This window comes from Bison bison, unplaced genomic scaffold (genome assembly GCF_000754665.1).
Source record: "Bison bison bison isolate TAMUID 2011002044 unplaced genomic scaffold, Bison_UMD1.0 scf7180017864080, whole genome shotgun sequence".
Classification (NCBI taxonomy): domain Eukaryota; kingdom Metazoa; phylum Chordata; class Mammalia; order Artiodactyla; family Bovidae; genus Bison; species Bison bison.
The window spans coordinates 3,425,368-3,438,624 of record NW_011494652.1 but is presented as its reverse complement, the minus strand read 5'-3'; the positions used below and the strand labels follow the sequence as shown (position 1 = coordinate 3,438,624).

General features: G+C 49.4%; 1 protein-coding gene across 1 annotated transcript in view; it reads right to left on the bottom strand.

Moving 5' to 3' along the window:
- Positions 1-13,257, bottom strand: part of CPT1A (carnitine palmitoyltransferase 1A (liver)) — a 42,045-nt gene extending 28,788 nt beyond the window's left edge. Inside the window, exons 1-6 of the mRNA XM_010837654.1 lie at positions 13,071-13,257; positions 10,139-10,278; positions 5,120-5,291; positions 2,530-2,631; positions 1,437-1,574; positions 119-196 (exon numbers count right to left, since the gene is read on the bottom strand). Coding sequence (XP_010835956.1) covers positions 119-196; positions 1,437-1,574; positions 2,530-2,631; positions 5,120-5,291; positions 10,139-10,278; positions 13,071-13,211 — 771 coding nt within the window. The 5' untranslated portion in view covers positions 13,212-13,257. The remainder of the gene's footprint in view (positions 1-118; positions 197-1,436; positions 1,575-2,529; positions 2,632-5,119; positions 5,292-10,138; positions 10,279-13,070) is intronic.

Genomic DNA, 13,257 nt, shown 5'->3' with positions numbered 1-13,257 from the left:
AAGGGGTGGGGGAGGCAGGGCCAGGGGAGGCCCAGAGCATCCCCAGGCAGCCCACAGGGCCGGGCCGGGCCACCTGGGGCCTGGTCTCCACCGAAAGCCACGGGCCCGCGGGACTCACCATCGCGAAGTAGTTGCTGTTCACCATCAGCGGCCCTCGTCCTCGGAGGTAGATGTATTCCTCCCACCAGTCGCTCACCTGTTAGGTGCAAGCGGGAGAGAGCACGGACAGGCTCAACCAGGCTGCCCGGGACAGGGTGGGCGCATTTACAGCATTTCTCTCTCTCTCGGGGCCAAGTCAGCCCCAGTGAGGCTGAATGCAAAACAGCGGGCACCGGAAGATGGCTTTATTCAAGTCAAGACTCAGCTACAGGGTACATCACCTTCATTTCATAGACAGTTTAAAAAATAAAAACACCAAATGGGAAAGAAATGATCAGTGTCTGGCTGCTCTAACATTTCTTAACAGTGAACACCACCAGTAACTGTCCACAGACTGCCTCTCCCCTTCTGCTCCCACAGCTTCCACTCTGCGTGGAGCCACCCCGGGGCCACGTGTCCTGTCTTCCCAGCATCCCTCAGGAGGCCAGCAGTCTCGTCCTAACCACACCCACAGCCTTCGGGACCCAACGATCACCATCCTTCCACTTTGTGTGGAAGATTCTTATGGTGCCCACCTAAGAATCTAAGTACCTGTGAAAACTTTCACAGACTCAAAACACCCATGTCACCAGTGCAGGATCAAACCCCAACGTGACTTGCCCACCCACCCTGGACTCCGACTGCTCTCTCCGGTCATGACTCGCCCCATGCCTGTGCCCCTGGTGTGCCCCACCCACCAGTTCTGTCTGGGTCACACCTTCTCTTCCACCCTGTTGTTCAGTCACTAAGTCACGTCCGACTCTTTGTGATCCCATGGACTGCAACCCGCCAGGCTTCCCTGTCCTCCACTATCTCCTAGAGCTTGCTCAAACTCATGTCCATTGAGTCGGTGATGCCATCCAACCATCTCATCCTATCACCCACCCTCTTCTTCTCCTGCCTTCAATTTTGCCCAACATCAGTCTTTTCCAATGAATTGGCTCTTTGCATCAAGTGGCCAAAGTATTAGAGTGTCAGCTTCAGCATCAGTCCTTCCAATGAATATTCAGGGCTGACTTCCTTTAGGATTGACTGGCTTGATCTCCTTGCTGTCCAAGGGATGCTCAAGAGTCTTCTCTAGCACCACAATTCGAAAGCATCAACTCTTCAGAGCTCAGCCTTCTTTATGGTCCAAGTCTTCCACACTAGCTGTTCCTCAAAGCTCAACTCCTCTGCCTGTTTCATCCACCACTTGTCTCCTTCCACTCGCCATATGTAGGGAAGCTCAACTGGCTCAGGAACAAATTATATTCCTACACAAAATTCCACCAAGAAAAACAGCATGTTTGTATACTCACATAATTGGTAGCCCACCAGGATTTTAGCTTCAAATACCACTGCAATCTTGGTCCCAGATTGACAGCAAAATCTTGTGCCAGAGCCGTCATCCGTGTAAAGTCTCCCTCCTTCATAAGAGGCTTCACAGATTCCAAGTACTGGGGTTAAGGGAAAAAACATAAGCCCAGCTAAAATAGAAGGTTTCTTTCCTTATGCCTTAGAAAAAGGCTAGTCTTCACTCAAGTTAACTAACTTCAATACCAAAGGACATTTTACATCAGGGATAACTCAACAATTAAACTTTTGGGGGGACATCGCCAGTGGTCCAGCCGCTAAGGCTCCGAGCTCCCAGTGCCAGGGGCCTGGGTTCAATCCCTTGTCAGGGAACTAGGTCTCACATACTGCAACTAAGAGTTCGTATGCTACAACTATAAGACCCCGCATGCTGAAATTAAGACCTGAAGCAGCCAAATTAATTAATTATATTTAAAAAAAATAACTTCTTTGTCCTTTTACTGGCATGCACCCTCCTCAGATCTTGAATCAGCACAAAATCACCAAAGTGGACTCTAGACTGACAAGATCAAGATTTGGTCAACAATGAGCTTTTAATGTGTGGGGTTTTTTTCTCCATCATCTGGTCCTTCATAAGAGCTCTGTTCTCACCTAGGCTATGAAGGTGCCAATGAGATGGGTGGGGAGGCTCTGAGAGCCTAGGGTGGTACTAAAGGCTGGTGCTTAGGACCCCAGGACAGGAAAGAGGAGCCGGAAAAATGACAGGGACGGGGAAGGTCACACCACCAGGCTGAGGCCAGGCCACCAGTTCAGAATTTCCAGGGCCCCCACTTTGATTTGCTCTGGTCCTTGCAGGTAGGAGGAGGCAGGCAGCAGTTCATGGCACTCAACAGCATCGACAGTGTATTTTTTGGCTGCACCAGGGGGCATGAGGGATCTTAGCTCTCCGAGCAGGGATACAACCCAAACCCCTTGCCGTGGAAACTCGGGGTCCTAACCACTGGACCAGCAGGGAAGTCTCATCAAGTCATAAGCCTTGATGGCAAAGATGCTGGTGCTCAGAGCAGGTGACCCAGAGGCAGCGTGAAGCCGACCTACCCTGTTGACGGTGTCCTGGACAGCTGGCACGGGCAGGCGCGGCAGAGACGTCTGGAAGCTGTACAACATGGGTTTTCGGCCTGAGAAGATCTTGACCATAAACTAACAAAAGAGAACAAAAGTATGGTCTGAAAGACGAGATTGTGTTAAAGGCCCAAAATCAGTTTTTCAGTGTATATGACTCGCCAACTGTTGACTGCTTCTCCACTGCAGCTCATCTCCTTCAATCCATTTTCTGCCCCAACCCCCGCAGGCCTCAGCAAACAGCAAACCCCAAATAAAACCCAGGGCGAATGAAGCCCTGTGTCTGAGACACATCCTGCCCTGTCCAGGAGGTGCCATTCCCTGGGCACCCTGACACGGGGTCCAATTGCACTTCTGCACAAGGGGATTAAGTTCCATGTGCCTACTTCTGCAAGGCCCTCGGTTTCCAGATTGGCACCAGGGGCTGGGTGAGGGGCTTGGACCCAGAAGCAAGCTCAGGAAAAGCAGTGGGACCCTCTGGTCATTGACAAGTCTGGTGAAGGGCACACACTTGCCCCTGCTTTAGTCTGGAATGATCTAAACATGGTCTAGTAATTGGTCACCTCATGCTGACCTGACTTCGGAGAACTTCTGGGGCTCATGGCAGCAGTGGGGTGGGGGACAGTGCTGTGATTCTTGATGCTAAAGAGCAGGTGGGACTCAACTGGACACCAGCTATGAAGGCCACCCTGGGGCAGGTCATTTCTCTTGCTTAATAAAGTGTGGACACCACCTCAGCATCTCTCCTGGGAGTTAAATTCTATTTCTCTGGAAATCAGAAATCTTACATGCAAGCAACAGCAGGAAGTCTGTTTGGGAAAGAGGAAAGGTGTGGTGTGGTGGGCTCCAGCATGGGGATGCCCCGCCTTTCAGAAGGAGCCCCAGGGGGCAGCATTCAACCACAGGTGGAGGTATCTCTGGGTGAGATCAGGACAAACATCCATCCATGCATTAGTCCAGTGACTGCTGGACCAAGGACCAAGGTGAGCTGGTGGAACTACTAAAAGCTAAGGGTAAGTCAGGGTGTCCTAGTTTCATCTAGGGAAACCACTTATCGCCCGAGTTAGTCAGAAAGGCTACAAAGAAGTAGATGGAAAGTACTTTTGTTTAATGGGTGACCGAGATGACAAACCCAGCAGACATCAACACCAGATATTCAGGACACACTCATTAAAGGAAAAGAGTCCCCAGCCCAAGCTCATGAATCACAGTGGGTCAGACTTCTCTGGCAATTACAGGGCGACACTCAAGTCAAGTCACCAAGGGGACTGTACAGCACAGGGAACTCTATGCAATACTCTGTAGTGACCTATTTGGGAACAGAACTTAAAAAAAGAGTAGATATATGGATATGACAGGCTTTCCAGATGGCTTGGTGGGTAAAGAACACACCTGCAATGCAGGAGATGAAGGTTCAATCCCTGGGTCGGGAAGATCCCCTGGAGGGGGAAATGGCAACCCACTCTAGTAACTATTCTTGTCTGGAGAACACCATGGACAGAGGAACCTGGTGGGCTATGGTTCATAGAGTTGCAAGGAGTCGGACAGGACTGAAATGACTGAGTGCGTGCGCGCACACACACACACGTATGCATAACTGATTCACTTTGCTATATGCCTGAAACTAACACAACAGTGTGAATCAACTGGACTTCAATACAAATTAATTTTTAAAAAGGCACCAAGGGGCAAAGGCCCAGTGAGGACCCTTTCTGCAGAAGAGAAAGTCTCCCACACCAGACACCAGGCTGAGTGGGTGAACAAGACTCAAAAGGACATATCCTGGGTGCTCTCAGGGGTCCGTGGAACCACAGAAGCAGCAAGGAGGGAAGGGGGCTGCCAGGGGCCGGAGGACGGGGGCGGGGATCGTAAATCTAGTTGGCTTACACCGCTGTGTTAGCGTCAGGCGTACAACACAGTGAATCCGTTATGCGTATACACGTGTGGGTACGTCCCTTAAAAGGGACAAGGTTTCAGTTACAAGACATAACTATGTTCTCTTTGGTTGGGCGTTTTTTGGCTTTTCTTTTTCTGTCTTCCTTTTCTGGCCATATCACTGGTCATGTGGGGTCTCAGTTCCTGACAAGGGATAGAAGCCCCTGCAGTGGAAGTGTAGTCTCAACCACTGGACTTTTCAGGAAGTCCTGAAAAAAGTATGTGTGGACACTGGGCCTGGAACAAACAATCCTGCGTCAGACCTTACAAATTTGCTAAGAGGGTGAATCTTAGGTTAAATGCTCTTACGTTCAAAAGCAAAAGGCATGGGTGGGGCCCAGGTTTCAGGGAAGGCAGGGTGCATATATTAGTAACTTTGGCAGAAATGAGGGTTTCACAAGTGTATATTTATCTCCAAACACATCAAGCTATGAAACAGCCACAGCTTTGAGCCACAGTTAAGAATCATCTACCAGGGAGCTCCCCGGCAGTCCAGCGGTTAAGACGTGGACTTTTCACTGCCACGGACTCAGGTTCGACCCCTGGTTGGGAACTAAGGCCCTACAAGCCTCGAGGCACGGCAGAAAGAAGCAAGACCCTCCCCACCAGCTGCGTGCTGGGGCAGCATTACCATCCAGATCTTGGTGGTGCGGCTCAACCTGCCGTGCTGGGTGAACATCCAGCCGTGGTAGGACAGCAGCACCTTCAGGGAGTAACGCATGGTGACGATGAGGGCCACCCACAGCCCCGTGCCGAAGATGACGCCGCTCACCACCTTCTTGGTCTGGCTGGACATGCAGCCACTGCCGAAACAAGACCAGACAAGCCGCGGGTTCATCAGCGAAGGAAGCCACGGCCCCGGCGCCGAGAGACACCACGTGTTCCCAGGTGGGGCGGCCTCCTGGGGCCACAGCGGAGGCTGCAGAGCCCAGGCCTGATCAGAGAGAGGGGCCACCCGCGTTCACCCGGTTCTCCCAAGACTCAGCCGTCTTTCTTCTGGATGTGAGATGAACCAGCCCCATCGGCTTTGCTGGTCCTGGAAGCAAACCCAGCCTCACAGGCATAATCAGGGAAAACAGACAGCTTCCTCCAGGTCCAGGCAGGACGAGAAGGTCACGGGTGAGGCACTGGCTGGCTCACAACAGGAGCTACGCCCCAGACTGATGACTGACCTGCGTTCTCCTTGGCCGGGAGCCGGCTGCAATTCTCTGCCTTCTGTTCCTGCTACTCAAGATGTTTTTCCCTTAAACATAGCTTTGCATTTCATCATGACTCATAAGGAATGCAGGTCACTTGATAAAACTATTACTTCAACTATTTATATCAAAAGAGCTTGGTTTTGATCTGCGTAGGGACATTTATCATGAATACATGTAGAAACTGATGCTGTTAAACGATCACTTAAAAACCTAGAAAGTATTTTCATTTGCTAGGGAAAGTGATATAGATAGGAAAGTGATCTGATAAAGATGGGACTTAAAAAACGAGAAGAAATGCAGCCACTCATACACCCTTGTGGGCTGGAGTTTCACTTGTTTTGAAAAACCACAAAATATTCACAAAATAAAAATAATTTAAATAGCAAATGTTGGTGAGGATGTGGAGAAAAAAGGGAACATTTATGCACTGTTGGTGGGAATTAAACTGATGCAGTCACTATGGAAAACAATATCAGATTCCTCAAAAAAATTAAGAATAGAACTACCATATGAGTCAACAATTTCACTTTTGAGTATTTATCTGAAGGAAACGAAATCACTCCATGTTCCACTACAGCATTATTTACAACAGACAAGACATGGAAACTTAAGTGTCCATGGACAAATGGATGGATAAAGAAGAGATGGTATTAATATCGATTGATACAATGGAATATTATTCAGCTAAAAAAGGAATAAATGCTGCCATTTGTGACAACATGGATGGGCCTTAAGGACATTATACCAAGTGAAATAAGTCAGACAAGGACAGACAAATACCAGCTGAATTCATTCACATGTGGAATTTGAAATATGACGCAAATGAACTTTTTTTAATGAAACAGAAACAGACAAAGAAAACTAATATATATATATACACACATTCCTGAGTCATTTTGCTGTACGCCAGAAACTACCACAACATTGAATATTAACTATACTTCAATTAAAAAAAAGTTAAAAAAAGAAAGACATATACTGTATGGATGGTCTCACACGTGAAATCTGAAACACATTTTTTTTTTAATTTGTAACTATATTGGGTGACGGATGTTAACAAAACTTGTGGTAATCATTTTGCAGAATATATATAACAAATCATTATGTTGTACACCTAAGAACTGATGTTTTCAAACTGTGGTGCTAGAGAAGACTCTTGAGAGTCCCTTGGACTGCAAGGAGATCAAAGCAGTCAGTCCTAAAGGAGATCAGTCCTGAATATTCATTGGAAGGACTGATGCTGAAGCCAAAGCTCCAATGCTTTGGCTACCTGATGCGAAGAGCCGACTCATTAGAAAAGACCCTGATGCTGGGAAAGACTGAAGGCCAGAAGAGAAGGGGGCAGCAGAGAATGAGATGGTTGGATGGCATCAGTAACTCAGTAGACATGAGTTTGAGCAAACTCTGGGAAACAATGAAGGACAGGGAAGCCTGGACATGACTGAGCAGCTGAACAGCAATGAACAAATGATGCATTTGGCATTAGGCACTTCAACTGAAAGCATTAGCAAAAAAAGCTTTCTGTTATATGTTATGCCCCTTCTAAGGCTGCAGGGGATGGCTTACCCAGAGGTCGGGGGGAGGCCGTGACTTCAGGGTGTTGGGGATCCTCTCCAGCAAGAATGTGCAGAACAGCCCTTGACCCTTGACCCTGGGAGCTGCTGGCCTGTAAACCTGGTCTTTCTAAATCTGGGCCAAGGATGGCCCAGTTTACTGCAATTGGTTTAGAGGGATGAAGAAACAAATCTTATAAAGACTCAGATTAGAAAGGGCTTTAAATAGCCGACACTTCTAAATATAATCCACTGTAAAGAGACCGCCCGTGGTCCAGAATAAATTAAAAAGTTTAACAGGGATGCAGAGATGAGCTGTCTATAGTGGGACAGGCCTGTGACTCTCTGGAAAGAGAGGGCAGAGACGTGGGCAAGGTGATGAGAGAGAGACGGAGTCCCCTGCTTAGGGACCCTGTAGGGACTCCTGGCACCCCAGGCAGACCAAGAAGTCTGGCAGGTGCGAAGCGCGGGTTCCCCGGGGTGGGTTTGTACCCAGGGCCTCGCAGATGCTGACAGAGGTGTGAGCTGGGGTTAGGAGGCAGCTGGGGGCTACGCGTGACTCAGCGCGTCACACTGGCTGCTAAGCACCCCAGGGCCTGGTGAACAAGGAGCAGCTGTCGGCAGCAAGGGGCACCGGCCCAGACAAGAGAAGATTCAGACCTTTCCGTGAAAAGTGCTTAATCCTTTCTTGACTGTGATCAGAATCAAACTCGGTCCTGAGCCGTGAGCTTTCTTTTATGTTCCATTTTGCCACTTTATTTTCCTGTCCTTTTCTGAAGGCAATATTGAAATCCAAACAACCAACTTAGTAAAGGGCCCAGAAATTCATCTGTTTATCTTGGGCCAACCCCAACACTGCAGCTACGGCCCAGAGACCCGGTGGACACACTTGGGCTACAATCTGTCCCCCACCTTCTTCACAAAACTCCTGGCCCCAAAAGCAAAGCTCAGGAATTCCCTGGTGGTCCAGTGGTTAACACTCTGCCCTTCCACTGCAGGGGGTGCAGGTTCAATCCCAGGTCGGGAAACTAAGATCCCACCTGCTCGGAGGCACGGTCAAACAATGAAGAAAATTAAAAAAAAAAAAAAAGCAAAGCCCAGACATGGCACGAGGACTTGCGGATTATCGTTTCTCCAGTCACAGACCTAAAATGTTCACCGATATAAACAAGCAACATGTGAACAGGATCAAAGGTCTGGCGTGGGACAAGCCACAGCCAAGGTGGAGGCACTAGACTGTTTCAACCAGAAAAGAGAAACCGGTATCCCACGGGCATTCTCGTGCAGTCCAGTTGTTAGGACTCAGCACTTTCACTGTGAGGGCCTGGGCTCCGTCCCTGGTTGGGGAACTAAGATCCCACAAGCCTTATGGCACAGCCAAAAGAATAAAAATGTGCCTTTCAGAGCTGCAATCACAAACAGTGTAATGGAGAAGGGGTGGGGTAGGCTTAGCCCCATGTGGGTCCCATCACTGGGCCCCCCCAAACGCCAAGGCAGAGGTGCTGTTCCTGCCTTTGTCTGGCAGGAAGGTTCTCCGGGGAGGTTCAGGGCCTGCTGAGGGGGGCACAGGGGTCCGAGGTGCTGCACAGAGCTGGGTCTGGAGCCCAACTCCCCACTTCATCTCCGTGACTCTAGCAGGAATCCACATCTTTTTTTCTCAGTATTTTCTCGTGAATTTGTTTGGCTGCACAGGTCTTAGTTGCGGCAATCGGGATCTTCGATCTTTGCTGTGGCCTGCGGGGTCTTTTGGAGAAGGCAATGGCACCCCACTCCAGTACTCTTGCCTGGAAAATCCCATGGATGGAGGAGCCTGGTAGGCTGCAGTCCATGGGGTCGCTGAGTCAGACACGACTGAGCAACTTCACTTTCCTTTTCACTTTCATGCATTGGAGAAGGAAATGGCAACCCACTTCAGTGTCCTTGCCTGGAGAATCCCAGGGACGGCGGAGCCTGGTAGGCTGCCGTCTATGGGGTCGCACAGAGTCGGACACGACTGACGTGGGATCTTTACTTGTGGCATTCGAACACTTAGTTGCGACATGCAGAATCTAGTTCCCTGACCGGGAATTGAACCTGGGCCCCCTGCATTGAGTCTTAGCCACTGGACCCTGAGGGAAATCCCAGGAGTCTACAAGCTTGAGCGCTTCCTCACTTTACATCAGACAGCCCAGTGAAAGAGGTCACTGCAGCGCAGGGGCCACCGGGCAGGAGATGATTGCAGGAGCCAGGGTCACCCCCAGGACCGGAGAGAAGAAAGGACATCAGAGGGGCTCCACAAAGACCCTCGCGGGCATGGCCAGCATTCCCGCACGAGACCCCAGGCGCCACACACCTTGAAGGAAAAGTATCAACCAAAGGCTTCTCCAGGCCAAATCTCACGATATTAAAAAAAAAAAAAAAGGCAAGCCTATTTTCAAGCTCTTAGAAAACTACAGTCACTAGGATAAAGTGTTGGGGGTCCCCCCCGAGATTCTAAGTCACTCAGACAAGGAGCCGAGCGGCTGAATTCTCCCCAGAACCCCCAACAGCAGTCAGCTCTCGGAGTCCTACAACTCCAGGATGGCCCCATGTACAAGGAAGACACCATGTCCGGAAGCAGTGCCTTGGACAAAATTCATTCTGAGGGCCCCCTGGCCAGGCTAAGTGGGCTGGCAGGCACCGCAGGATAGAGGCTGGTCTTCACACCTCTGGGCTTCAGAGAAGGAGTGACAAGGGACCCCAAACTCCCCAGGGGACCTCCCCAGGACATGGGGAGAAAGCTGTCGTGAGAATCATAGCAAAAGCCTCAAAGAGAATACCCAGAACAGACCGTCCTGACATTTGAAAAGACAGAAAAAGAGCAGCCACAAAAAAGGCAGTCATTCCCTAGACCCTCTGAGATTTGAGAGGCTTACTCACGTCGTGTCCAGGGTCCGATTGATCTTAGCGATTATTCCCAAAGAGGGGTCGATCTTGGCGTACATGGTCGACATCACGCCCACAACCACGATGAGCCAACTGGAGGGACTCGCTGGGTACACGCCGGTGATGATGCCATTCTAGAAACAGATGGGAGCGCCGTCAGAAGCGCCCCAAGAATATTGGAGTGGGTGGCTATTCCCTTTGCCAGGGGATCATCCCGACCCAGGGATCAAACCTGGGTCTCCTGCATTGGCAGGCAGAGTCTTTACCACTGAGCTACCAGGGAAGCACATGAGTCAAAAACTTCTCTAAAACCGTCTCCCTGGAGAGTGACCCCAGGACATTAGAATCACCCTAAGTTAGAAGCCTTAAGTAAACATACGGATTCCTTAGCTCCCCTGAGACTGACGCAGGGACACTGGCCACCTTGCCCACCATGATGTCCTCTCCCCAACCTGCTGCGTCCAGGATGCCCCGAGACCCTCATTCTCAGATGCACCCCTCTTGCTGAATCAGACACTGCTTAACCGGAGGTATTAATATCTATAGGAGACCTCACTCCACGGCCAGAATCTCCCGTAAGATGCTTCAGCCAAAGCCCCACAGCAGCCCCTTAAAAAAAAATGTAGCAGGGAAGAAGGGTTAGGAAGAAATAAGACCTCCAAATCAGCAAAATGTTGATAGTTGTGAAAATGAGCGATGTGACTTTATTATAGCTGTGTGCCTTTATTATTTTCTTTACTTTTGTGTATGTTTCAAGACTTACAATTTAAAAAAAAATTCATACTGAAATCATGTTATTAAGAGATTGATTTGACCAAGACAAAGGATTAAAAAAAAATTTCAAAGCTTTACTGAATTCTCTTAGGAGAGACTACCATGTTATTCTCATTATCGAGAGGTATGGAAGATTTTAAACAAAGCTGGCTGCGGGTGAGGGGCGGGGGCAGGGAGGGGGAGCCTTCTGGTATTCTCCGAAGTTCTCTGAAATGTTCTTGTAAATAAACAGACACATTAAATGATAATGGGGGAAAGAAGGTTCTAGATAAACGGCCTCCACTCACCACACTCCCTACCCTGCAGCAACTCTGCTAGCCTTGGCCCCACGCCCACCCCTGCCCCAGGTGCCCTAGGAAACCACATGGTTTGGGGAGGTACAAGGAGGCTCCCAACAAGGTCAGGAGCGCAGAGGGCACTTCTCTCTGCAGGTGGCGCCCTCCTCCACTTTGAGTGGGTCACAGCAGCTGGGGCCTCAGGCAAAAGACGTACCTGATGCAAAGAAATGACTCATTTGAAAAGACCCTGATGCTGGGAAAGACTGAAGGCAGGAGGAGAAGGGGACGACAGATGATGAGATGGTTGGATGGCATCACCGACTCAATGGACATGAGTTTGAGCAAGCTCCCAGAGTTGGCGATGGACAGGGAGGCCTGGCGTGCTGCAGTCCATGGGGTTGCAAAGAGTCAGACACAACCAGGCGACTGAACTGAACTGAACCTGGGCCCCAGGACCCTCCAATAGAGCCAAGGGACACCTGTCCAGCCAGGCCAGGTCTCCCTGGTCATTGCTCGCACCCACTCCAGCTCCCCGGCCTTTCTCAACAGCCCTCCTCTGAGCTGCCCTCTGAAAGGAAAACTGGACAACAAACCCAGTTTTGTTGGGGAATGGGGAGCGGACACTTTTGATACGCTTTCAACTTGCTTGAATTTTTTTAAACATGCATTTGTCCTTCTGTGACTTTCATTTTTTAGGAGAAGGAGGGATCTATTATTACTGGCAGTGAGAAAAGAGAACTCTGGGGACTTTTCCCAGCACTATCTCCCCGAACAGCAAAATTGAGGAAGTTTCAAGCAAAGAGCACATGCATGTTCACGACTGCTGTGATTTTTAAAATAAAATTAATTAAAAACAAGACACATCGGACTTCCCCAGCCATCCAATGGTTAAGACTTAGCCTTCCAATGCAGTAGGTGCGGGGTTTCATTCCTGGTCAGGGAATTAAGATCCCCCAGATGCCGCCAGCCAAAAACCCAAAGACATAAAACAGAAGCAATGTTGTAACAAATTATTTCAATAAAGACTTTAAAAAAAATGTCACTCTGCTGGCCTATATGGGAAAACAATCTTAAAAGGAGTGGATATTTGTATGTGTGTAACTGATTCACTTTGCTATACATCTGAAATGAACACCACACTATAAATCAACTATACTCCAGTAAAATTTAAAAAAACAAGACACGTGGTTAAACACAGTAAATAAATGTCCACTCTTGCCGGTAAACAGAACTGAGAACTTTGCATTTGCTCAGCCGCTCAGTTGTGTCATGTCCAACTCTTTGCGACCCCATGGACGGGAGCCTGCCAGGCTCCTCTATCTATGGGATTTTCCAGACAGGAATACTGGAGTGGGTAGCCAATTCCCTTCTCCAGGGGTTCTTCCAGACACAGGAAACGAACCCGCGTCTCCCGCACGGGCAGGCAGACTCTCTCCCACTGAGCCACCTCGGAAGCCCGCGTCTGCATTTACATGCATCTCTTTCCGTGGTGGACTATTTCATCAGTGAGATATTTGTTAAATAAACTCTCTATGGTTTCACACGGATGAAGAACAATCCTTTTCCGTGAAGCGTAGAGAGGCCCAGACTCAGAGCTAGAGACATTTATTCTCCTTCTACCCCAAAGGTTGCTTACCCTCTGTGAAAGCCGATTTCCTCGTCTGCCCAAAGGGTCCCAATTCACCCCGCCTGCCTTACAGAATTTCTCCAGGATTTCAGTGAGCCAATACATATAAAATTGTCTCACAGGCCTTAAGGACCAGGAAACATACATAAGGTGCCAATTATCACGGGCACACTGAACCTTCAGTAGAGCCTGGAGTTTTCAAATAGGAAAGCGAATACGGTACAGATTGAAGCAAGTATCTGGAAACCTTGAATCTGATGAACTTCTTCTTCCAGGAATGAAGACCAGACAGATAGATCTGCCTGAGGGCCTCATGGCTCATCCGGAGGTCGATCCCATCTGGAGTGACTGTGAACTGGAAGGCCACGGCTTGGTGGGCCTCCGCCATGGTCAGCGAGCTCCTGGAACGACAAGGGCGAACAGAGCATGGTGAG